We start from the raw sequence: 27264 nt of genomic DNA on the forward strand, positions 1-27264 counted from the left end.
ATGTAAAAATGATGGAAGAAAAGAATTTCATCACATCACACACAGTCAGCAAACAAGAGAATTGTCTACAAAAGCCTTCATTTGCAGGCTTTTACTCTGCTCAAATTCAATGTTTCCAGTCAGGACAGTCTGCCTAAACAATGGTGCCATTTGAAGTAGTCTTCCCACATCAAATAGTTAAAACAGTTCCTCAGGTCATTCTAAAGTCGATGGATTCTTCTTTGAGACTCCCTTTTCAGGAGATCCTATGTTGTATCAAGTTGTCAATTAAAGCATGTCATCACAACATCATCATCATCATAAAATGTGTTGGAATAAAACATTTTGTAGCATTAGACAATAACCCTTAAGACCTGTACTACAAGAGTAGAGATCATGCATGCTGAGCCTAGGGAGACCTGGTCATATGGTACAAAAACAGCAGTTATAAGACTGCATCAGTGTGTTTCTGTTCTACTTCCACATCTGCATGTGCCATTGTGGAAATGGTCACTGTGCCACAGAGCACAGTAATACACAGCCTCATCCTCAGGCTGGGCCCCTGTGATGGTGAGGGCAGCCTTGTCTCCAAGCAGGGAGCCTGAGAATCGGGCATGAACACCTGGGACTCTGTTACTGGTGCCACCTATCAGACCAGTGTGTACTTCTTGAGATTTTTCTTGGACCCAGTTGGCATAGTTATTGGTGGTAACTGCCCCGGTGCTTGAACCACAGGTGAGTGTGACTGTCCCTCCAGGAGTTGTGGTGAGTGAAGATTCCTGAATCACAGCAAACTGGGAAATAGCCCCTGCCAACAGTTGAGAAAGAAATCAGTTGGTCAATAACAAAGCAGACACAGATGTACACTGTTGCATACCCACTCCAGTCCAGAAAGTCCCACTGACCTGTGCAGTGAGCCAGAAGTGTGATCAGGAGAGAAGTCCAGGCCATGGCTCACAGTCTAGGTCTGTTCTTTTCAAGATTGCTCAGCACAAGGAAGTGCCACTATAGTACCACAAGGAGTTACTATAACTCCTAACATGACAGGGGGTGTGCACATCAATGCAAATGAGCTCTTATTCCAGGTTGATTAAATGCTGTCAGGTGAAAGTTATTGAGTTGACACCAGTTAATGATCCCATATTAATAAGAATGAGGGTCAGGAGCATAATTTTTCAGCTGCTTTTGTTTTTCTGGAGCAAAAAGTATCTAGTCTCTAGTGTCCTACAGGGTCTTCAGTAGGACAAACCATGCTCCACCAAGTCTTACTTTATAGACAGTAAGAATCATTGTAATGTGCAGGACAATATAAAAAGAAGTGACTAAGGAGAAATGACCAAAGTAACTCAAAGAGCTCGCAGTAAGTGAGGTAAGAATGGGAAAATGATTTGAAGTTCAGTTGTTTTTTATCACACTTTTCATCTCATTGAAGATGACTGTGTATAGTATAATGAATCTAAGTCATTATATCAAATCACGATGAAGCCTCATTACAAAAGCACAGGAAAGAATTGGTGACTGGAAAGATAGTACCAGAATCTGGCAATGATGTAAAGCAAATGGATTTCTTGTGCACCACTGAAAGTAGCAAGCATTTAAAAAACATTCCATTTTAGCATTAGTATCACTCTTTCATATGGCTTATCATGTTGCTCAAGTGTGTTCATGAAGTAACACATGGAGACATTAATACAAGGCAGAATTACTCATGGTTGAGATAACCCAGAGGTGTGTAAAGTAGCAAAGAATCCATAGTATAGCTGTGTAATGATGCCCTGCACAGAAACTGGAAAGGATCAAGAGCATGTACACACAAGCATACAGCTGTGTCAGGTATCTGAAGTTGGTAACATTGGAGTGTAAGTGCCTGATTCTGAAATGATGGGATGGAGTGTTAAGACACAAAGCATATGACTGGATCCAAGCTTTTTGATGAATGTACAGGTGAAAATGTAGGGTATAGACACAACCTAAATTTTCATTTTGTAAATAATATATATTTATATATATTAATTTATATATATTATAAGTTTATTTATATATTATAAGTTATATATATTATAAGTTATAATATTTTATACATTTATATATATTAATATATATACATACTCAAAATGAGCATTTTGTATAAATTGTACATGTATACACTTGCCACATTTTGTCTCCAACATGGGTATATATTTTATGACAATTGGACATCAATAAAATTATTTTAAATCTATACCAATAATAAAATACTGAAAAATATAGACACCAAGCCCATTTTAGAAATTCAGTCCCAAAGATTGTCAATTGACATAAGCTTACCAAAACAGAATAATAAATCAAATCATTTGCCCTTTTTTTGATCTATATGAGACATTGAATCATTTCTCAGACAATGTTAACACATCAGAAGGGTTTTGAATTTTCCTGGATTCAAGAAGCAGAGCTCCCACACTGAAGCCAACACTCAGCTGCAGGTGAGAATGGCAGATGCTCCACCTTGCATTTTCTTAGACCAACCACAAAAGGCTGAGCTGGTTCCAAAGAAGGGTAAGTGCTGTGCTTGCTGGTTCCCCAGTCTCCTGGGAACCCAGAGACAATCAGACACAGCAGCTGAAAATCTAGCCACCCAGGAACTCCATTATTGCCCACACAGAAAGCATATTTTAAAGCAAAAATTAAAAATTAAAAAAAAACACAACGCAGGGTGTGGACAACAACCAGTCAATGGTTTTAAAGTTCAGCCTATCATACACCTAGGAACCCTACGCTTTACCTAGTGAACAGGAGCCATTCATGCACTGACCTCATCTGGTTTGATCTTAGCAACCAATCACCCTTTTTTGTAAACATTTCAGGACTCACCCTCCTGACTTCCCCACACACACACACACCACCTGTAACTGGCTTGTGTGCCCTTCAGACCTGAGAAATCACAGCTTGGCAGAGGGAACCTGGAAACATGAGAATGAAAGCAGTAGGGACCAGAGTAGGACAGAGCTGTTCTCATGTCTTGCTCGTGAGACCTGCTGATCATGTACATTCTTACCTGTGACTTGAGGGAAGAGCAGGAGGAAGGGCCCAGTCCACAACATGAGGGACACAGCTCCTGACCTTTACCGTGGGGTGTCCCTGCCTTGGGTCTTATTGTATCCCTGTCCTGAGCCAGACACATAGCATTTCCTGTCACTATGTCTCCATCCATGATGGCTCCTCCCTCAGCCTTAGAGCTGATGCTCAGCTCTCACACACTTAAGACAATGAAGGTTTATGCCCTGGGGAGCCCTCTGGAAGAAGTGCCTGCTGTGTAAGGGGGAGGACTGCTTAAGGGGGTCTTCCAGGCTGCAGAAGATGCAGAGGCTGATTCCTAATCAGTGAGCAAATGGCATCTCCTCTGTGTGTTGCACCCAGCCCATTATGAACCATGAGGAAGGAGCGAGACAACACTTATGGGTTCCAAAGGTTTAAATTTATTTATTTATTAGCCACATAATCAGGTCACTGATCAATCAGAGCTGTAAGACAAGACTCCAGAGTCTTATTTTTCCTGACAGCACAAACAAGGATCCAAAGTGGGGTTTGTTACCATAAAATTCACAAACATTTATTGCCAACGTACTGTTACAACTTTCCCCAAACAGGAAAGGAGATTAGAAGCATCCTTGAGCGTTCCACCATTATCAATCAATACACACGCAAGCTTTTCAATCCAACCACTCTGATTCTTTTCTTCTTCTGTTGTCTTGAACAACCAAAATGTTTCTAAAGAACTAAAGAAGCATAACCGATATTTCTGTTTTAGGGAGGAGTTGGATCAGGTATTGGGAAGGTCTAGGCTCCCCTCGGTTTTGGCAACCTAAACTTTATTTCACTCCGAAGGTGAAATCCAGTCAGAAGTCAAAATGGCAATACTTAGACTTAGGTGCCTTTGCCTGCTCACCGCATATGTCAAGGTTTCTTCCACCAAATAGTCCTTAGTGGGCAGTTTTCTGTAAAGACAGACTGCCCCACAGTGCCCCCTGCTGTTTACAAGGTTACAGTCACCAAGACCAAAAGGAAACTTTCATTTTGCTAGGCATCTAATCTCTTAATCTATGGAAGCATCCATAGATTAATCTCTAGGTTGTGTGAATCTGCTATGCTCTGTGTTATTCTGTACCTTCCCACGACCAAGAGTCGTCCTCCCTGTGAACTCTTTCTACGGTGGGTTATGTAAACATGGGCTGTTAACAGTCTTCTAACACCTGGTCCTCAGCTCTCAGAGCAGTTACACTGTGAGATACAGACCCAGGGAGGCCCTGTGCTCTGGGCTGTGGACTCCCCCTGGGAGGAAGCAGCTGCTGTAACACTGTAATGGGCCATAAGCAGCTGTACAGGGTCCGGTGAATTTGAACACTTGAGTCTCTGAGATTTCTGAGAAGGGTCACAGTACCCTCTGCTGGCTTCATTATTCTCAGGATTTGGGGTTCATTCGTTGAAACACTGTTTACTGTTTTCCCAGGAAGCTCTAATTTATTTCCAGAGCTGGCTCATAATGATCACCTTCCCTCCTTTAATTCTTTTAGTTTATAGTTATTTGTCACCTTTTGAGAAATGATTCTCAAATTTTTAAATTGGGAATTTTATCTTCATATTAAAGAACCACGACTTAGAGAAACAATTTACATGTGGCTTTTTTGACAGAGGCTTTCTCAGTACATTGAAGGATATTCATCAAACCCTCATTTAGTGACCAAAAACTGGATTCACTTGTAACTTCCAATCAAGATAATAATGGCAGGTTCCTCCTGGAGTCACAAGATTGTAGATCTTGGTTTATTCCGTGTGTGTGTGTGTGTGTGTGTGTGTGTGTGTGTGTGTGTGTGTGTGTAAAGAGGAGAGTGGATCTCACAATTTTGTGGAATATCCACACGTTAGTTAATGCATAGAAATATTTGTTTGTGTTTATTTTGAATCATTCCATGTTGCTGAAATTATCAGCTCTACAATGTTTGTGGAGTGTTTAGGGTCTCTTATGTAACAAATCATCATCCATAAAAAAGATACCTTTACATCTTTGCCTATTTCTAGCCCCCTTATTCCTTTATTTTATTCCTTTATCTGAGACATTAAGAACTAATTTGGAAAGATGTGGTTCTGTGGACACCCTGATATTTTATTGAACTTAGTGGGAATGCCCCATTTAAAATGATGTTAACTATAGGCAGGTTTATTTAGTTAGTTTTTTAATTTTCTTTTGCTTTGCTTATTGTTATGTTGAGTTATACTCCTTTCATTGATAAGGTTCCTACAACCTATTGAAATTTCTAATGTTGGTCCCGCCTTAATGTATAACTGGTGAGACAACTAACCACATGTGCTAAGTATTTAACAATGGGGAGGATGTGAGAACATTAGAATGAAAATATCCCTTCATACAAATTATTTCCACTATGCTATGAAGTGAGTGAACAGACAACCCCACCACAGAATGAGATAAAATCATTTTCCAATATACATGTGTCAGAGAAAATGGTCTAGAATATTTAAAAATGGAGAAGCAAACATAAAACATCAAGAAGACAAATGAGTCAATTGAAAAATCTATTATTGGATGAGCATGGAGTTCCCAAAAGAAGAAAACATATTGTTAGTAAGTGCTTCATAGCAAATGTTCAACATCCTTAGCCATCAGGGAAATGAAGATTGAAACTACCATAAGATTTCATCCCACCCCAGTCAGGAGGTCAGTAACCCGGAAAGGAAATGGCAGCAAATGTTGGAATTGAGGTGGACAAAGAGACACTTCCATACACTCCAATGGGAGTACAAGGACGCATAGAGACTGTAGGGTTGAGCCCTAAAAATGCAAAAATGCAAAAGATTTCCCATGTATCCTGGTTATGGTATCCATGCATATCCACACAAACATTTAAAGCCTACTACAAAATAGTTGCACATCCATGTTCAATACCACCTAATTGCTACAAACAGGACATGAAATTAATTTAGCTTTCACATAACTGACCCCAGGTTAATGAAATGCCATACATGTACATAATTGAATATTACTCAGGAATAAAAGAAAAATTAAAACATAACCTTTGCAACCAAATGAATGGAACTTGCCAAAAAGTAAAAATAAAAAAGTTATACAATAGAGACAAATGCCATCTATTTACTCTCATAGGTGGATGCTTCAAATATTATGTTTCATGTTTTTATCCTAGAGTATATGTGTATGGTGGCTTGAATGACACAGCCACCAAATTGATCGAAAAAAATTACAGTTCATTCTACTGATGAGGTGAAGTTCAAATGAAGATTTGCTGGTGGGAAAGCAAACTCCCACCAATATTTTATTCCCTGTGTTGTTCTAAGGAAAGCAATGTGGTGATTCCAAAGTATGCTGGGTATAGATTTGCCCTAAGACAAACCTATGGGTGCCCTTACCCATACACACAAAGGATACATAATCCTAATACATAGATACTTCATTGTTCCAAATTCATCTAAATGCCAACTACTGTCCACAAAAATCACTTCAAGCTCTTAAACTAAACCAAAATCATAAATCGAATTAATCATTATTCTTTGAAAGCTCCTTTACTGCTTTAGAAATATTTTTAAATTTTGACAGAAATTTGTAGCTATCAGTTCAATTTTCTAATGTAGAATTGATGCTACTCGATATTACATAGAAATTATTAAGTATACACATCCACCTTTAAAGTAGCATTTAGGTTTTTTAAAATGACTACAAAATTATCTATTGTGGAGATTATATAAGCAAATTTTTATTGTCTACACAAACACTCACCCAAATTGGTATTATTGTTGGGGAAAAACTTTTAGAAGAAAACACAGAATAGAAAATGAGATGAGTTTGTGCCAACTGTAACTTTTGACATGCCTCACTGAACTTGTATATATGTTAGAATGGAACTGGGCAATAGTGGCAAAGGTCTTCATCACCTACAAAGTTGGAATATAAATTCCTATGCAGTTTGACTCCATCAATAGATTCCAGAATTCCTGACAGAAAGATCTTACTTAAGTTACAGTTGTCTGCACTATTCTTCCCACAAGCATGTTAATACCACCACTGGTGTTTAAATCCAATACTCACTGGAAGGCCATAGTAACCACATACAACTATGTTCATTTCTAGGATTATCTCCCTCCAGAAAGTCTGTGCAAATTCCTCGTATTTAAAATTTATATGATGAAAATTACCACCAATTTAAGCACCTAGCGCAGAAAAAAATTAACAATCTCTAGTAAAAATCTGAGTATGTACTGTGGCTCCAGAAGTGCACCTGTCCCTCTGCGTAGAAAAGACACATGCTACAAACTATGTGAAGGCTTAATATCCACCAAAAGAATGCTCTATGAAGGTGTGCAATTTAGGAGAACATTTGAGAAGTCATATACTGATTTTGCTTCTTCTTTTGCAAATAAGCACAGATTCCAGCTTATTTGAAATTAAAGAGAATTATTGTAGAAATCATTATTTCTATCTCATTAGTCTTTTAAACTTCTGTATACATAGATTAGGGAATTCTATTCCTTTAAAAGAATTAAATAATTTATATAAAGTGTAGTTTTATTAAAGACTTGCTTTAAAATAAGAAACAATTCTTACTGAACTGACAGAAAACTGTCATTGAAAAACTAAAATTTAAAACAAAACTAGAATTATATATTTCCCATGATGATGTCTGTTGATTTGTTTTAAGGTCAAGGGAAAGAAATTCACAGAGCAGGTTTGATGTAACAGCCTAGTAAACAACTTTCATGGAGTTGTCCAGAGCAAAAAACTTGATGTAAGAAAAATTGAAACATTAAAAGAAAACCACAATAGACTTTGGGGAGCCCCTTTTGAGGGCCTTACACTGCCTGGGGAGTAGAGGGGGGATATCTAGGGGCAGGTGGAATGTTGGGGGGAGGTGAGGGAGAGGGAGAAGGGATTGACATCTGCAGCAAGCTTGTTCCTAATTTGAACTAATAAAATAAAATAAAAAGGAAAACCACACTAACTCGGGCATGTGGGAGACAGTTGCTGAATGGGAGTCCAAAAATTAGAGAATGGATCTGACATATAAGCTTACATCCTGAAGAATTTTTCCCAACAGTGTCATGAAGAGGATAACCATGTAAAAATGAATAGAGAGTGTGCTATCAGTATGGATAATTGCTATAAAGTATCCAGCACTAAAATTGGAGTCTTTGAGATGATTCATCATTAACTAGACAGTGATCTAACTGAAATCAGAGTCCTAAAAGATGATGTCCAGTCCTCCTAGTTCAGTGATATTTTCATTGCACTTCCAATATTTAAGGGAATGCTTAAAGCACATTGCAGGGATTGCTTTTCTGTTAACTTATCTATTATTAAACCATTAGATAGATATTTCTGAATACTTTTTCAAGACTGGGAAGTACTTAGGAAATGTTTCTTCAACCAGAGTTGGGAAATAAATCAAACCTGCCTTTTCAAACTTTCTTACATCATTCATTTAAAGAGTTACTTGCCTTGTACGTTCTTACCCCAAAATCGTGACGGAGAAACTAACTTAGAATGAAAATTATTGTAAATTCTGACAGGTAGGGCAGGGGAAGTGATATTTTGATAAAGAAAAGCAACACTTTTGATCCTTCAACCAGACTGCAACATAGTGAGAACGCATTCTCTCACTCATTCCAAACTGTACTCTGTCCATTTAGACAAGATAAGGTACCCTCTGCACTATTGCCAAGATGCTTCCTTAGGGGTCATCCTGGTGGATTCCTGGGAATTTTCCCAGTTCCAGATTTCTCACCTTCTCTATCCTTTCCCAAACTCCACCTTATAGATCCCTCCTACTTGATCCCCTATACCCCTTCCCACTCTCCTACTATCCTACCCTCCCCTATGATCCCTATTTATTCAGGAGATTTTGTGGATTTCCCCTTCTCCAATAAAGGGAATGTCTCTCTTAGGGTCCTCCATGTCTCCTGGCCTCTGTGGGATTGTGGGCTGTAGGTTGTTTATCCTTCAATTTGTGTCAAATATTAACTTATGAGAAACTGCATAACCTGTGTGTCCATGTTGGAGTCCCTCACTCAGGATGCTTATTTCCAGTTCCATTGTTTGCCTGCAAACTTTAAGATTTCATTGTTTTAAACCACACAGTAGTACTACATTGTGTAAATGTATCACACTTTATCCATTCTTTGGTTAAAGGGCATCTAGGTTGCTTCCCCTTTCTGGCCATTACAAATAATGCTGCTATGAACACAGTTGAATATGTGTAGTTACAGTATGAGCATGCAACTTTTGGATATATGCCAAGAGTGGTATTCCTGTGACTTGCCATAGAGCGGTTCACAGTTTTCTGAGAAACCACCGCATTGATTTCCAAATTGGCTGCATAAGTACACTCCCACCATCAGTGGAGGAGTGTTCTCCTTTCTCCACATCCTCTCCAGAATAATCTTTCATTAGTCTTTTGTTTGTAGCCACTTTGACAAGTGTAATGTGGTAGCTCAGAGTTCTTTTGATTGGCATTTCCCTGATGGCTAAGGATGTTGAGCAATTCTTAAAGTGCCATTTGGCCATTTGAGATTCCTCTGTTAAGAATTCTGTATTTAGATTTGTATGCCATTCTTCAATTTATATTATTTGGTAAGTTGTTATCTAGTTTTGAGTTCTTTATATAATTTGGAGATCATCCCTCTATCAGGTGTGAGGTGGGTGAAGATCTTTTCTCATTCAGTAGTTTTCTACTCATTTTATTGACTGTGTTCTTTGCCTTACAGATTCTTCTCGGGTTCTGATCCCATTTATTAATTTTTGATCTCAGTATCTATGCTACTGATGGTATATTCAGGAACTGCTCTCCTGTGCCAATGCCTTCAAGGCTACTTCCCACTCTCTGTGCTAAGAGGTTCAGTGTGGCTGAGTTTATGTTGAGATCTGTGATCCATTTGTTCATGGGGATAGATATAGATCAATTGGCATTCTTTTACATGTCAGCATAAAATTATGCCAGCATGGTCTGTTGAAGATGCTTTCTTTTTTCCATTGTATACTTTTAGCTATGGTGAAGGAAACAGCTTGGTATTGCCATAAACAGATATGTGAATCAATGGAATCTATTTGAAAATCCTGATATTAATCCATAGAATTATGAATACCTGGATTTTGACATGTAATTATTCTAATATGAACTTTTTACATGTATTAAGATTGTTTGAATCACCCCCAAAAATACTATGTAGTATAGATATAGATATATTGCAAATGGTAGCTATTCCTTATTAGGTCTGTGTTAGGAGGAAAAGCTATTAGGAATCTACAGTAACATAGTTAAAATGAAAAATTAGTGGACTTACATTTGTTCTTTTCCCCATTTCCCTCTTTTATAGAAAAATGTACGATTTTGGGGTATGGCCATGACAAATATACAAGTAAACATTGAGATGTACTTATTGAACTGCCTGACCATATTTATGAAGAATGACAAACTCTAGGAATTGCTAGATGTGAATCAAAGGGGAGCATATAATTCACTGATCCCACAGGTTGAGTAGAACAAAACATAAGGTCTCAAATGAAGCTGTAATTATTAAGGAAACCAGGTCGTAAGTTGATGAAACACAGATGGGGATGGTTCAAAAGCTTCCTTACTTCAGTTCATACCAACTTTCATAACTGGTAAGAGAATTAGCAAGGGCTCAACCTCAAGCACCAAAACAAACCCTAGGATACAAGGTCTTTCTCACTGGCAGTGCTAGTGTTAGTCCAAAACCCATGGAATACAGGTACTTAGAGAAAAGAAGGTTTCCACTGTCATTTAAAACAAGCATTTAAGATAAAAGCTGACAGTTTGCATAAACAGGAAAACATGGGTAATACTAAAAATAATGCTAATGGTTGTAATGTACAAACTGTACCACTTTTCTTGAGTATGATTTAATTAAAAAGGACAAATTATATTTATATAATGAGATGCTTTGTCTTTGACTCCTGAGTTTTCTTTTTTAAAATTTTTCTTTTGTTTATGTTTTGAATTTCTTGAGCTAATGTATGGACAGTGTTGTCAGCATTCTATCTTCAATTTGCTGTGGTTTCAATAAATGGAATCTACTCAGTCAGAGTTTTTCACTCTTGGTTTTTTCAATAATAGTAAATATCTTCAAGTGATTTAGATTATTTGTGGTAAATGGACAAAGAAAACCCTCTGGTCTTATTATATTAGCCCCAGAATATATTGTATTTCTTTTGAACTGCTGTGCCAAGAATATCCAAGAGACAGTTTTCTCCATCAATTACCACTTGCTTAATGTACCAATCCTCTAATATAGGATCTTATTCATCCACAAAGTGATTCTGAATTAGCTGTATTATAAGGACATGCTTGTCTAGGCCACCAGCTCCTACTACCAAGCTTTTATATTCAGTAATTTGAAGTAGCCCTCTGTGCTCTTACATGTCTCAGGCTCAAGCATCATCCTTAGACACATGTAGCTGTCATTCATGATCCTGATGTGGCTGGAGCAGGTTCAGTCCTAGCCACTAATGCTTTCCTCAGTCACATTGCCTGCCACAAATTATTCCTTCTGTATCTTACCTTGGTCATGGTTTCTTATCACAGCAGTAAAAAAAATAGCTAATAATGTAGTTGGCACTAGAGAATGGGCTAATAGTAGTGCTGACAGGTTTCAATTTCTAATATATATTTGGTTTGAACAGGTTGGTTGATTTGTTGTGGTTTTGCCTTTTCAAACATGAAAGACATTTGGGCTTTTGAGAAGAAATATGGTGAAATGAGTGTGTAGTTCTTAATGGGTCAAACTAATACAGAGAACAAAAGACAGTAGTGGAAAGGAAGGTAGAGGGGGAAAAGGTAAAATAATAACTAAAATATCAAGATATATGTTTATTTAAAAAACACAAGACTAATGAAAAGACATATGAATTATATTAACTGGAAAACTAAATAGAAATTGATAAAATTCTGGATAGAACTGGATCAGAGGAATTAAAACAAGAAGGGATTCACATTTAATTAGACCTTTCCAAGTTATGGAGATTGAAACGGCACCAAAGATTTTTAATACTCTAAAATCCTTGAATGGAGATGAATCCATTCCAGAATCCTAAAAGACTTTAGAAGAACTATAGCCAATAATTCTTAATGTAACAGAAAAAAAGTAGAAATGGGAGGAGTGCTTTCAAACTCCCTCTATGAAGCCAGATTTACTCTACTGTGAAAGCCACAAGAAGACTCTACAAAGAACACTTTAGTAGTATGGTAGGAGCAGCAGTTTTTCCTCCAGGACCTGTGATGAGTTCAGCTACAGTTTCATGAATAGGTTTATGGAGCAATCCATGAGTTTCCTGAAGATAAGTTGATTTTAGGTTCAGTTAGGTAGGTGTTGGCTTTCCCAAAGGTCCATGAGCCTATATGGCACTATCAGGGTTGACTTGCTATTACTTTTCTGTAATTTTTCAACGTTTTCATTTGGATATGGCAATTGACATCATGTTCCCCTTGCATAGTACCTTCCAAATTTATGAGAGTTGTCCCTCACAGAAGAAGCGCCTTCTATATCAATGACACTCTGATGATGACAGGATGTGTTATCATCCTCAAGATCTTACCCTGATGTTATACCATTTAACAAAAAGCACTGGTATTAGCTTCTATTGCTTTGGATGTGTCTTGAAAAAAATAACAACTCAAGGGGATGTTTCTCATACATATCACTAGGTGATTTTAGATAATGTATATGTCCATATGGTTCATTATCCGACTATGTGGAGAATTGCACTAAACACTGTAAGTGTTTCTGGGTAATTTTAAGTAAGCATACAAGATAATAGGTTTTGCTATTGGTTCTCAAACATCCTTAGTACTTCTTATGTCCCTTTCCCTCTCCCTATGCATTGTTCTCCTCCTTCCTTCCCTGTCTCTATGTATTCCTTGTTCCCCATCCCTCTCTATATGTAGTACTCAGTTCCTCTCCCCTAGTCAAGCCCACCTACTTATATTTTTCTCTTAGTGGGACATGTGTCTTGCTGTTTACATTTCTGAAGCGACATCTCCTCCTCACATGATACTTGTTTTCTACTCCCCTGGCTTGTATGGTTACTTAGGTTTATAAATACAACCCAAGATGATGTGGTTCTAGGATCTAAAAGTAAGAAAAAACAAGACTTTTGTCTTGCTGGATCTGGATGACTTCAATAAATATTTTCCAGTTGTGTCAGTTTGCCTGCATTTGCAATTTTATTTACAGCAGAAAAATGTATAGTTATACTGCATTTTCATCATCCATTAACCAGTTGAAGGATAGCTAGGCTGCTTCCATTCCTTTGCTATGTGATTACAAGGGTAAATAAAATGGTTAAAAAGTACAACTTTAGTGGGATAACAATTCTTTTCAAAATATACAAAGGACTGCTATACTTCAATCATATCATATACCTAATTGAAGCTTTTTGAGAAATTTCCACACTGATACCCAGAGGAGCTGTAACACTTTCCAAGCCTAGCAACAGTAGATAAAGATTTCTCTTATTCAAGTTCACCAGAATTAGCTGGCATCAATAGTGGGGGTTTGAGATTTTTCTTTTGTAGTTTACTCCTTTCGTCTCTATTATTAGTGAAAACATGAAATAAGTTTCCTATATTAACTTCTTCATTATATTTTTGAGACATATGCACATGGATATCCAGAGAGACTGTAACACTTTGCAAGCCTAACAGCAGTGGATAAAGATTTCTCTTCTTATTCAAGTTTACCAGCATTTGTTGTCATCTACAGTGTGGATTTGAGGTTTTTCCTTTGTACTTTCATCATTCTGTCTTCATTATTATTGAACATTTGGAATAAGTTTCTATATTAACTTTTTCATTACCTTTAATTCCTATAGTGAGTGAATATCACAAGGTAACAAAAAACAGAACTGATATATTTATCACAAGCTACAATTTATGTCTACTTCCCCAGCTGCCTGTGTCACTGTGATAAGCACTACTTTCCCAGATGGAACAGTAATACACAGCCTCATCCTCCACCTGTAGCTCAGAGATGTGCAAATCTGCCGCATTTTTGGAGTTGTCTTTGGATCCAGAGACTCTACTGGGGACTCCAGGACCCAGCTGCTTGTTTGAGTCTGAGTAGTAGGAGAGGAATAACCTGGGAGCACTCCCGTCCATCTGCTGGTACCAGTTAATTCTTCTACCACCAACACTGATGTCACTCCTCAAGGTACAGGTGAGTCTGGCTGTTGATCCAAGAGACTCAGAGCTGGTGGGTGGTTGTGTCAATATAGACTGAGAAAGGGAACCTGGAAAAGAAGATGCCACAGTGAAAAGCAGAGCTGAGGTATAAATTCTTGTGTAATTGAATCAGAAGTGAATGACTCAGTGTAGGAGTCCCCTGCAGTACTCTTAGCCTGTCTCTACCTGTCAGGTAAGATAGAACCACGAAGATGCCAGGAGTCCAAACCATTGTAGGCACAGCACAGATTCTTCTACTAGAGTCTTCTGTTTGGGCTGTTTCAGTATCTCATTGCCAGGGATTCTCACAAAATGAGAGAATAATCATGCAAATGAGATCTCACTAACTCCTCCCATTGGATGATTCATATTTTGAGTTCCTGACCCAGCAAGTCAGGTGATGAGAATTATTTTGTTTAGTGCGATATAAAGCAGGTGGAAACGCAAAGAGCCCTTGTGCAAGGAATTCTTTCAGATCCACATTAGTACAGTTGCTGATTCCTCACAAAAAGTGGAGGACTCAGTCATCAGGACTGATGTCTGTGAGGGTTACCACATGCAGCACCTGTTCTTCAGAAATTGCAGAGAGAGACTCAGCACACTCCTCTAAGTCCCAGACAACCATCACCTTCCACAATTGTTCATTATATCAGTTCTGCTGTCTTTTCTTCACCTTGTATTTCAGACACATAAAAGGAAAACTACAGGGAACATGGTGATGTTTTCTAGTGGAGCCATCAATGAAACATTTCTCTGAAAAAAGTGGACAGTCAGGGAGAGCATGCATGCAGCCAACCTAGGAGAGCTTGTGAATCATCCAGGAGCTGAAGAGGGGAGAAGTAACTGAGTGGACAGATATTACATTTTTTTTGTTGTTACTTAAACATAGAAATGAAGTTGCTTATATCTGTCTGGGCAAACACTTCTAAAACTTAAAGAGAATTGGGTCCTTAGAAAGGGACATTGGTGGATTGATAAGTCAATTTCTCTGCAGTGATTGAGAAGACAGAAAGGCAAGGTTTGTTTTACAGTATTTGACCAGACATTTGAGAATTTAATATTTCTTACAGGACTCAATCTTAGATGATTCTGAGGGGTAGTCAAGGATGCATGAGGAATGAATATCTGACTTTTTGCATCATTGTGTTCTAGAGACACTGGAACTGATTTTCATGTTCAAGGTGTAGGTAAATCAACAAAGTTAGCAGAGAGACAGACAGCAGGATGGTGACCAGGGAAATATTACTTGCAATAATGGATATTAATAGATGATATGTGAGGAACTGTGGTAAAGTGTTGTAGTGATCTGTGCTTAAGAGGCAGATGTAGCCAGAGAGACAACAGAGCTCATAGGATGTCACTGCCCATGCAGTGAGGAAGAAGGCTTTCAAAAGAAAATAAGTGGACCACTGATCTCCACAGGGAGTCTAGGTGGCCCCAGACCTCCATTCCCGCCTCTGAAAATATGTGCCTGTTCCTCCAGGTATGTTTCCATTGAAGCTGCCAAGGCTCTTTGTGAGCTCTGCTGCAGGAGCTCTGCTCACATGACAGCCTGAGGCAGAAATAGTTAGGCTTTTCAACAATGGGAGAGTCCTGGGAGAAATCACTAGCTAAGACCAATTCCCTTTCTCCCTGAACTCTGCCAGGACAGAAAAACACCTCAGTGTTCTCACTCACCAAGTGAGTCTCCTTGGTGAGCGCAGGGTGAGCCCTAACGCCAGTTTCTTTGAGTGAGTGTTAGCATTGTCATACCACAGTCCCACAGTGCCCCCTATTGGCAAAGGACCCTGAGTTATTATAGTCCAGAGAACTCAGACTCCAACTGGAGTCTTCTACTCACCAGACCACTGTCTGAACACACGTACCCAGATTCTGATGTCTAAATCTGAAATGTATACCTTCTATCTGCTGTAGATTGTCACATCCAGAAGAAAAAGTTTTTGACACAGTTACGAAAATATCCAGAAACACTAAAGTGTTAATTCAGCCACAGAACAATGACCATTGTCAGATTACTTCATTGGTATATGACTTAAAATGAAGATGTATTGTTATTCTTTTAAGCTGCAGTTGCTGATATAAAGAGAGGAAGCTACAGATGAACAACCATGTGGAGTTTATTTACTAGAAGAGGGGAGGATGGAGCTGGGTTGTCAGCCAACCCAAGAGGAGCCAAAGAGGGAGAAGGGTGGAAGGCTGGACCTTTAAAAGAGAAGGCTGCACATGCACACTGGGGTTTCTCTCATGCACAGAGTCCTCACGCAGGCCTTAATGCATGGCAGGTGATGTGGTGATGACTTAGCATGTTTTCCTGTGTGTGCCCCACCTATTGTTAGGGGGGCAGGGTCATCCAGGTTTATGTTCTTACAATCCCAGCTGTTGTTTATTATAAAGGTTGGGGAATTGGGCATGGCAGCTTAGGGAAGTAGGGACAAAGAAATCTCAAGGCTGCTTCCTGCTGACTTGAGGCATTGACCATCTTTTGGGGGATCTGAGAAGGTTGGGGTGCTGCCACCTCTGAGGGTAGATGGTGGTTTCATTGCAGTCTGGGCTGTATGGAACTCCCTGGCACCTCTTAGACCTGGCAAGATGTTGGCAGCAGAGGACAAGGTTGAGTTTAGAAAAAAAAAATTTCTTAGGTCCTGGTATTTGAGGGAAGATTGTAAGATGAGGGAGGGGTTCCTGAGGTGTCCCAAGATAAGGTAAAGGAATTTGGGACTGGGGAAATGTTGAATATTACCTGGAGTGAATCTGACCTGTTTGGATCAGATTCGTCTCCCTGGAACTTGTAAGAATCCTTAAGTTTTGTGAAAACATAAAGATTAGACACATTAGATCATATCTAGGTGGTATGGAATCTTTCTGGTTACCTTTACCCAGAAGGCACAAACATTTGGTGGTCCTTGCATCTTTAGATCCATGGCTTTTAGGCTGGCATTCCTGTAACAACAGCTAATAGGTTGGATTAAGAGTTTTAAGTGAGTTATTGTGGGATACTTAGGAAATTGATCAGCAGGGTGTAATTAGAAGCAGGAGAGTTTAAATCAGCCTTGTAGAAATTGAGCCTTTTTCTTCTGAAATAGGAGGCAAAGTAGATGATTTCAGTGTCCTCTGAAACCTAAGGGAACAGGGTCCTGTTGCAGAAACTGTGTATGAAGGGTGAGTCTCAGGTGGAGAAGTAAAGGGCTTGAGGTGGGATAAGTGAATCCAGTGGGAAAGGCCCTCAAGCTTAGCTGCTATTGGAGTGACAAGAATTACTTTGAAGGCGCCCTTCCATTTAGGAGATTCGGGGAGGGGCTCTGGTCTGGAGGAGAAAGAAGTACTTGATCCCTGATATTAATTGGGGAGGTACAGGAGTATCACGTGGTCGAGATAGAGAGTGGTCAGCAAATTCCCATAAGGGAACGGAGATGATGAAGTAAAGGTGTAAGCAGGTGGTCAGGGAGAAGTGAGAGTTTAGGTGAGAGGCCAGGTGTTAGAGCCAGCCGCTCATACATGACTTCAAAGGGTGAAATGAAAAGCGGTTGTTAGGGAGAGTCCTAAGCCTGAAAAGGGCCAGAGGCAGAATCTTTACCCAGTCAAGGTGAAGTTCCTGTGACATTTTAACAAGAACAGTCTTTAAAGAATGATTAGTTCTCTCTACCTTCCCTGAGGACTGGGGGTGGTATGGAATATGAAAATGCCAAGGAATATTTAGAGCTTTAGACAGGGTTTGAGAGATCTGAGAGGTAAACTCAGGACCATTGTCTGACTGAAAAGAGGCTGAAATCCCAAACCAGGGAATAATTTCCCTGAGAAGGATGTCAGAGACTGTTTGAGCTTTCTTATTAGTAGTAGGAAACGCCTCTACCCACCCTGAAAAAGTATCTACTAATACCAGGAGGTATTTAACTCGCCTGACTGTGGCATATGGGTAAAGCCAAGTTGCCAGTCAGTCCCTTGGAGAGAGCCCCTAGCCTGGTGGATGGGAAAGGGGAGTTACGATATCTGGAGTTAGGGTTTGACATCTGACAAGTTTTACAAGAGGCAGTGATAGTTTTTAAGAAATTTAAGTCCTCAGAAGTAGGTTGGAGGTGAGCCTTGACAAACAGAGAAAGAGCCTTACTGTTAGGGTGGAAGAGCTCATGTAATTAGGACAGAATTTGTCTAATGTCAGGAGGTGGCTGTGAGAATGTGGGTTGTAGTGTATGGACTCCCTGTGGTGGGTGAGGTAGATCTGGGCCTCAGAGAGCTGCAGCCCTAACTGCTTCATCAGCCGGGTTGTTGCCCCTAGATATAACAGAGCTGTCAGTCTGATGTGACCTGCAGTGAATAAAATACTATTTAATTTAGCTCTAAAAAATGAATTTTGTAACATGCAGGAAAACATAAATATACATGTTACATATATACATATATATACATATTACAATGTTAGAAAAAGTAGCACAATGTCATGTTTTGATCATGTGTAGAATGTAGCCAATAATATACGTATATTAGAACATACACATATTATGTATAGTATAACAAGGATGAAGAATAGAGAATAACTAAGGATAACTTAAGGGAATATGGGAGGACTGAATTCGGGTAGTGGTTGAATATTGAAAAGGAACATGAGGTAAATGTTTTTCTAGTTCTAATTCTGTTAGGGAAATTTTGGTTTGGGGATAAATAACTACAAACATATCTTTGATACAAAAATATAAAATTTAATGTGAAACTTCAGAGTTTATGTTCAAAATGCCTACTCTATTTGTATAGAAGTTTGATGAGTTTGTAGCCTATCAAATAAAGAGGGTGAGCTGCCTTTCACTGACTAGTGATTCATCTGTGTTAGCGAGTATAGAAAGCTGGAAACTACCTAGGCTTTCCTGTTGTTATTCAGGTTGTCTCCACCCAAAAGAGGTGCTTTGTGTGAGCTAGCTTCTTCTATATTTATTCTTTTATATGTAGCTTTCCTAACAACCAGAGGGTGTGGAGTGGACAAAGGGGATTTGGTAACTCCCCCTGGTCTACTATATCCCAGAATTAGAGAGAGTGAGTGCATCTTACCTAGGCAGGCAGCAGCCACATCCATTCTCTGGGCTTGTAGCAGGATTCTGCAGCTGTGCCTCTTCATTCCTCTACATACCTAGAGCAAAATTCCTCCTCTTCTGTGGAGATCATGGCTGAGTAAGTGACCCTAACTCTGCCAGCTTTCTCACTTCATAGACCCCTTCACAGAACTGACTCAAAATAATTCTCCCTTACAAGCCAAAAGAATTCTGAAGACCATTTCATTTCTATAGTTCAGTCTCTCTAAAATGGTTTCTACTACTGCCTGGAGGCACAGTGCATATTTCCTTAAGCTCCTTGTCTTTAACCTTGTATCCAGCTCTCCGCAATTGGACTCATTCCACAGACATAAATAAGTCCTCTACCCACTCAATTCTAGTTTAAAGCCTTTCCTTACCTCAACACTGTTCCCTTCCTTTCCCTGCTCCTGTCTTCTCCTTTCTTTTCTACATCTCAACTGCCCCTTCTCCTGGAACTACAATACCTTCCACAGTTGCCCACTTCAGAAGAGGGCCCATTCAAAACCAAAATTTTATTCCCTGAGAACATCCAACAGTACATGAGTGTCATGTCCTGAGCCCAAATCATGGTGAGGATGCCCAGATTCTGCTTCCTGAGTGCAATGAAATGACTCCAAATAGGCAGCCAATGTCATGTGGCACTGTGATTCTAAGTGCAGACTGGCACCATGCAAATACCTCTCTTCTTGGGGAGCTACAGGTGCCTCCTTTTACTTTGGTGTTGGTCTGACTGAGAAGTGAAATGACTATGAATGGGAAGGATGTAGGCTCCACCAAATGGCAGGACAGAAGAACCTGAAAGTAAAGGGAAAACATGAGAAAAGCTGGGGAACACTAAAAAGGTCATTGGCCATATTACTCCCCCAAAGAACTATAAATTATTGGGAGCTTACACTTTCGGAAAGTTTAGAGTTCATGACATTTCTGTTGGCAGCATGGCATGGGGCAGGCAGCCAGCCAGCCATGACCATAGAATAGTAGCTTGGAGCTCACATCTTGATCCAAAAGTAGGAGGCAGAAAGCCCTAATAGACAAGAGCTTTGGCTTTTGAAACTCAAAGCCTGTCCCATGCCATGCAATATTTTTGTATTGAACCATACTTCTTCTAATCATTGCAGTGTAATAAAAATTGTTTTGTGACAAAGAACAAGAAGAAGAAAAAACATTGTGCATTTCAGATTGCTCCAGAGCACATATGTCTATAACAATTTTAAAGTTAATTTTTAGAAAAAGTTAAAATATTAAATTTAATGTTTGATGACCAATATTCCCTAGGTTATCATAATCAACAGATGGAAAACAATTGGATCATACTGCATAAGTCCCAGAAAAATAGATCAAAGAATGAAAAGAAAATTGCAATGTCAAATATTTATATTTCAGTTTATTTTAGACATGCCTCACAGAACTTGTATGTATGTTAGAATGAATCTGTGCAATTGTGGCAAAGTTCTCCATAACCTACAAAAGTTAGGATCAAAATTCCTATGCACTTTGACTCAGTCAATAAATCCTAGAATTCCTGAGTAAAAATATTTAATGAAGTTGTAGCTGTCTATTCTTGCCACATATAAATGTTAATACCTAGAACTGGTATTCAGCTTCAACAAGGTAGTTAAGATTTATGTATACTTCTAAGATTTTATCCTTTTAAGAAATCTCTATGAAAAAATGTTGTTGTGAAAAGTATAACATAATTTGAAATGAACATAATGGTAATTACCATCACTTTAAAAACATGGCCTAGAAATGTTAAAAATCTAAGATTCTTCAGTAAATATCTGATTAGTGAGGTCAGAGGAACACCTGTTCTTCTGTAAACAGAAACATGCTACTAACTGTTTAATGTCATGGATTTACCCATGCCTCCATTTCCCCATTTCCTCTCTTGTCTAAAGAAGAAAGTTTTAAGCCTGATACAAAAACTATATACAATGATAACAAATATCAAGTATATTCCAGGAGAAGGAAATGTAATGATATACACAAATTAAGACAGCCAGCAAGAGCAACATTGAGCAATATACACATTCTACATGTCCAGTGCCAGGGGAATGGTATAACAGAGAATAATCCGATTGTTGTCCTAGTCTGGAATTCTAAGTCTTGTACATAGTATTTTCTCTCTGAGATAAGAGAGGATATTAGCTGTGGCAGTCTAGTCTTCAGTTTAAGGCTTAATGTCCACTTAAATTATGCTCCTGAACATGTATAGTTTAGGAGAACATACAAGAAATCCTATTGATTTCATTTCAATTCTCACAGAGAAACTCACAATCCTGTTTAGTGGAAACCAATATTAGAAGTCAATATTTATATCTCATAAGTCTTTTAAATTACATCCAAACTAGATTAGGGAATTTGTATTTCCTTAGGACTGTTTTAATTAATATAGCTCTACAGCAGAGCTTGAAGTCAGGGATAGTGATACCCCAAAAGTTTCTTTATTGTACAGGATTGATGAATAATTTATATAAAATAGCTAGATTAAGGAGTTGCTTTGGAATCATAGCAAATGAATTGTAACTGATAGAAACCTGTGTTTACTAAACTAAAATCATATATTTCATTACTATTAGTTCATGTGGCATACACCTTGTTGAGGCATTCCAGACCAATCTACCTACCACTGCCCAAGGAATATGTATTTTCCTTGGGGATATCACAACCCCAGTGCATTGCTTAGTGTCCAGGATATGGCAGGCAGTGAATAAATAATGAGCAAAAAATTCTGGTTTTGAGAAATTAGCTTTATGATTGAAACTTTAAACTGTTTTCCACTGTAAGACTGTATTTATTAAAACAATGGAATTCATCACTCACCAGAATGATACCTAGATAAAGATTAAGTTTTCCTTCCTCAGACAATGCTCTGTCTATTCATAGTAAATTTGCAAATTCCCTCTTTTTCATCAGTGGACAAGGCAGCAGAGATGAAGTCCAAAATAGGAATATTAAATTTTCTGTTGTGTCCACCTAAAAATTAGATATTAGGTCAAATCCCAGAATGGTGTCTGTTTAAGCCAATGGGAATTCCCTGATGGGACCATAGACACACATTCACTTTTATAATTTGTTCTCTATCATGGTGAATATCTTCAAATGATTTAGTATTATTTATGGCAAATACACAAAGAAAGCCATCTGGTCCACATACTTCATTGCACCATATACTCCTTGACTTGCTGTCTCAAGAATATCCAAGAGATGGCTTGCTCTATCAATTATTACCTGTACCAAACCTCTATTGTAGATTCTCATATTCATTCACTAAGTGATTCTGAATAAGCTGTATCATCAATACAGGCTTGCTTTGCCAGCTGCTCCAACTACCAAGAGTTTGTTCCATCATTTGAAGCAAGCTTCGCTCTGCTCCTTCATGCCTCAGGCTCCCATGATCACCTTCAAGCCCATGCAGCATGCATTCAGGGTACAGAAATGACAAGGGAGCAAGAGAAGACCTATGCACAAAGTCTGTCCTCATTCATCTCGGCTGTCATCTATTCTTTCCTCTATAAGTTACCTTGGTCACAGATTATTATCCTAGCAATAGAAAAATAACTAATACATAATTTGGTATAAGAGAGTAGACTATTGATAGCTGCTAGAGGCCTAATCTACATTTTTGTTTGGTTTGGTCTGGTTGGTTGATTGGTTGATGCTTTGCTTTTGCAAATGTTGAAGACTTTGGGAATTTGAAAAGAAAAGTGGCTTAATGCTGTGTGTAGTGCTTAATGGGCCAAGCTGTTGCAGAGAACAAAAGACATTGGTGTTCAGAACTCATTCACATTCACTACTGGTGGGCTTACAAATGATCCACTACTGTCAGTGTGGAGAATCTTCAGAAAGCTAAAATAAATCTACCTATATGACCAAGGTATGCTGCTCCATGCATGTGGCTAAAAACTCAACATCCTACTCCACAGAGACCTGCTCCATCATGGTCATTGCTGCTCTATTCACAGTAGCTGGGAAATAAAACAATCAACTGTCCTACAATTGACAAATGTATAATGAACATGTGATAAAAATTCTCTATCGAATACTATATAAAGAAAAATGACATAATGCATTTTGAAGCTAAATAGATGTGACTAGAAAAGTTCCTATTGAGTGTGATAACTCAGATATAGGAAGATAAAGATCACATGTTCTCTCTTATTGAAGGCTCCTTGCTCCAAATCTTTGCATAGTTTGAGTATATACTCTTAAAAATAAAATGGGACTGTTTCCAGGATTGTGGGAGATGCTTAGGGAGCAAGAGAAAGGGTAATGTCAGGGTGAAAGTGACCAGATATGAGAAATGGAAAAGTCTTCTATTTATGGAGGTATAGGGAGATAAATACAGAGGGAGGGATGCAAAGGGAAATGCAGGCCACAAGGGATCTGATAAGAGAAATGGGAAACATGGTGGGGTTTCTTAGAAAAGGGGAGCAAGGTAAATGCAGGAGAAGGATGGAGGTGGATTAAACAACAATAAGGATATTTGGAAATGCCACAAAGAATCATACCATTAATTATTTATCTAAAAATTAGAAGGAGTCATTATAGGTTTAAAGAGAAATCTGTCACCAGGGAAATGTCCAGAGATCTATAAGGATGGTACCAACTAACACTCTAAGCTAAAGTGGAGAGTCTACCTTAAATGCCCTCCCCTGATAATGAGATTGATGGCTACCTTATATGCCATCCTAGAGCCTTCTTCCAGTAGCTGATGGAAGCAGAAGCAGACATCCATGGCTAAACACTGAGCCAAACCCCTGGAATCCAGTTGCAGAGAGGGAGGAGTAATGAGCAAAGGGGTCAATACCATGCTCGGGAAACCCACAGAAACAACTGACCTGAACAAGGGGGAGCTCATGGACTCCGGATTGATAGTTGGGAAACTAGCATAGGACTGATCCAGACCCCCTGAAAGAGAATGTCAGTGAGGAGGCCTCAGAAATCTATAGGGCCTCTGGTAGTAGATCAGTACTTATCCCTAGCATAGGAATGGACTTTGGGAGCCCACTCCACATAGAGGGATACTCTCTCAGCCTAGACACATGGGGGAGGGCCTAGGCCCTGCTCCAAATGATATGACAGACTCTGAAGATCCCCCATAAAAGGTCTCACCCTCCCTGGGGAGCAGAAAGGGTATGGGATAGGGTGTTGGGGGGCATGAGAGGAGGAGGAGAGGGAGAAGGAACTGAGATTGACATGTAAAACAAGCTTGTTTCTAATTTAAATGAAAAAGGGAAGAAAATTAAAAAACAAACAAAAGAGTGTAGCATCTCTAAATAATTGTATAAATGTGCATATAGATTTAATGAGATTTTATCATGTGGGATGATGGTGCTCCCAGAAGAACCAAAGGCCACTAAAAATAAATCTTAATACCAGATATGAGAAGCTCTCTTTTGAGTTGTTCACCAGACCAGTTAAAATATGCCTAAATGATCCAACCTATTGTTGTTGCCCTTTGTTACTTCCCAGAGTGGTAAGTCCTGATTGATGAAGACACCACACACTTCAGGAACAGTTCCCTAAGATCTATCAACTTGATGGACCTGAACTTTCTATGCCTCAAGTCTATTTTCCATGGTAACAGAAGATACCATGCAAGTTTCAAGGAAGGAGACAACCAATTTTCCTTGAAACTTTTGAACCACTAAATAATCAGCATGGTATGATAACCCTAAGGATGCAGCATTGAGGAACATACTTTGATGTAATCAGCAGCTTTTTTATCACAATTAAGACCCACACTACAAGAGGGATACCATACCCTGTAGTGAAAATCTAACTACTCAGTGCTGAAGAAATCATGGCTATTAGAGGAGAATCTACAACCAGCAACTAATTAAACCAGTACAATCTCTCCTCATCCCTCATCAATGAAATTTCTCTTTGTGAGAGATGAAAACCACTACAGAAAGGCACAATCAATCAAACCTCGGAGTTAGGGAGCCTAGTCCCAATGAATAAAGCTGCAAAGTACTCCTGCACCTCAGGGAGCATAGAGTAAGAGAAGATGGAAAGACTTAAGGGCCAGAGTATCAGTGATTTTGCTGTGAGATTGTGTCTCCTAGTAGTATCAGAAACAATTCACATAAAGTCTCACCAGCATTCATGGACTATAAAAAGCCTGAGGCCATACACATTAATAAAGAACTACCTCCACCAAATAATGTTAAATGTGTGGGAAATAATGTTTCCCATGGAAGAACACACTGGTTGTCCACTATCAGATGTTCATCCTTGAAAACATTTATACAAGTAATATTATATGTACTGAGCAGGTTGTATCTATGTATATGAGAATATATGTATGCATATACATATATGTATATAATAATGAAAAATAGGCCATGGTTTTCAAGAGAGTAGTATGGTATATATGGGGGGTGGTTGGGGAGAATAATGGGAAAGGGGAAATTTAATTATGATCTCAAGAAATATCTTTTTAAAAACTCACAAGTTTAAAGAAAAAAGTTTTGAAATCTACTAAAGTGAAGAGGTAACAGAACTTGGTAAAATTCTAGATATAATTAAATCACAGAAATTAAACCAAGAAGAGGTCAATTTAAACCAGTCTTTGAAATGAGGAGATTAAAGCAGCACCAACATTTCTGCAATTATAAAAACCTTGAATCTAGATCAATCCACCCCAGAATTGTAATATATTTTGAAGGAAGAACTACAGCCATTACTGTAAGGATTCAGGCATTGTGCTGGCCTGCCCTGTCACTTGGCAGAATGCACTCAGGCAGTACTCTGGTCAGCCCAGGGTTCTATGAGTACTAGTCTGCAAACAGATGCAAAGGACCCCTTTAAAAGAAAGACCTCTGCCCACTTACACTTTCTTGCTGTCTTTCTGCTCTTCCCAGATCTCCTCTTTCTGCTCTTTCTGTCTCTTCTCTTTCTCTGCTCTTCTCTTTCTGTTCCTGTCTCCCTCTTTTCTTCTGTCTTCCCTCTGTGTCTCTTTACTTCTTTTCTCTTTCTTTCCCCCTCCCTTCCCTTTCTAATAAAACTTATCACTCAAGCTCTGTCTGTCTGGCGTGTTTGTCCCCTGCTTCAGTCACCCTTGCCTGCCACGGAATCTGCCCTGCCTCCCCCTTCCCACTCCCCCACCCCCTGCCCAATACACACACGCAGCACCCCCTTCCAGCTTTATCCTACCATGTGAAGCAAAAGAACATTTTGGTGCAGGGGACTCAGCAGGTTTTCCTGGCATTTGCTCCTGCCTGTGGCAGTCTGAGATATGCCAGGACCCTGTAGCCTTCAACTCTGTCACTTTTCCAATTAAAGATCCCTGGATTCTTCCATCCGCTGCCGCCATGCCTGGTAAGTCCTTCCCTTCCTTTCTACCTTTCCTTGCTTCTGTGAGTTAGGATTCATACTTGTATCAAGACTGTGGTCTCTTGCCTTTTTGGCCTGGTCAAAAATCCCAGTACTGGGTGACCACATGTCTCCTGGGAACCGGGAGCCCTGGCCCCTGATTTGTGTTCAATGGAACCACAAAATCAGTTGGTCCCTTTTGCATCTGATCCTCCCTTTGTCTCCAGGATGCTGGAGACTGTAGGCTTTGGATCTTCTCTACCTCTCTCATGGAAGCTGGGCCCCCCATATCAGACCATGTTCCTACTTATTGGCACCCTACATTCTACCAGTGACCAATAGCTGGGAGTACAGCCTCTGATCTTTTTCACTTGTCTGTTTCCCTCCTCTTCCCAGGATACTAATGCTCTCCCCTGCCACAGCGGTGTCCTGCAGCTTCCCATCATGGCTAAGCCTGTCTCAGGGTGGGAACCTCCTTCCACCTGGGAGTGTCCTGTTTCATAGACCTCTTATGATCCTGTTTAAAATGTCTATCACTCTCTTGTTTGTCCTATCTCTGCTGACCTTCTCCCATGTTTCTTCTCCACGCAGATGCCAGTGGCTCACAGTGAGCTGGTTTGAGACAGCATCTGCTCAAGATGTTCTAAGAATTTTTCATATTCTCCCCA

The 27264-nt window shown here is 39.2% G+C and overlaps 1 protein-coding gene across 1 annotated transcript; it reads right to left on the reverse strand.

The window, feature by feature from the left end:
• Positions 1-437: 437 nt before the first annotated feature.
• LOC118238733 (immunoglobulin kappa light chain-like) lies at positions 438-26597 on the reverse strand. The gene is made up of 3 exons (XM_035444142.1): positions 26438-26597; positions 13973-14284; positions 438-787 (listed from the first exon to the last, which is right to left on the reverse strand). Exons 1-3 carry the CDS (start codon positions 26595-26597, stop codon positions 438-440), a joined length of 822 nt encoding a protein of 273 aa, XP_035300033.1.
• Positions 26598-27264: the final 667 nt, after the last annotated feature.

The sequence above is a fragment of the Cricetulus griseus genome, chromosome 4 (assembly GCF_003668045.3).
Source record: "Cricetulus griseus strain 17A/GY chromosome 4, alternate assembly CriGri-PICRH-1.0, whole genome shotgun sequence".
Taxonomy (NCBI): Eukaryota; Metazoa; Chordata; class Mammalia; order Rodentia; family Cricetidae; genus Cricetulus; species Cricetulus griseus.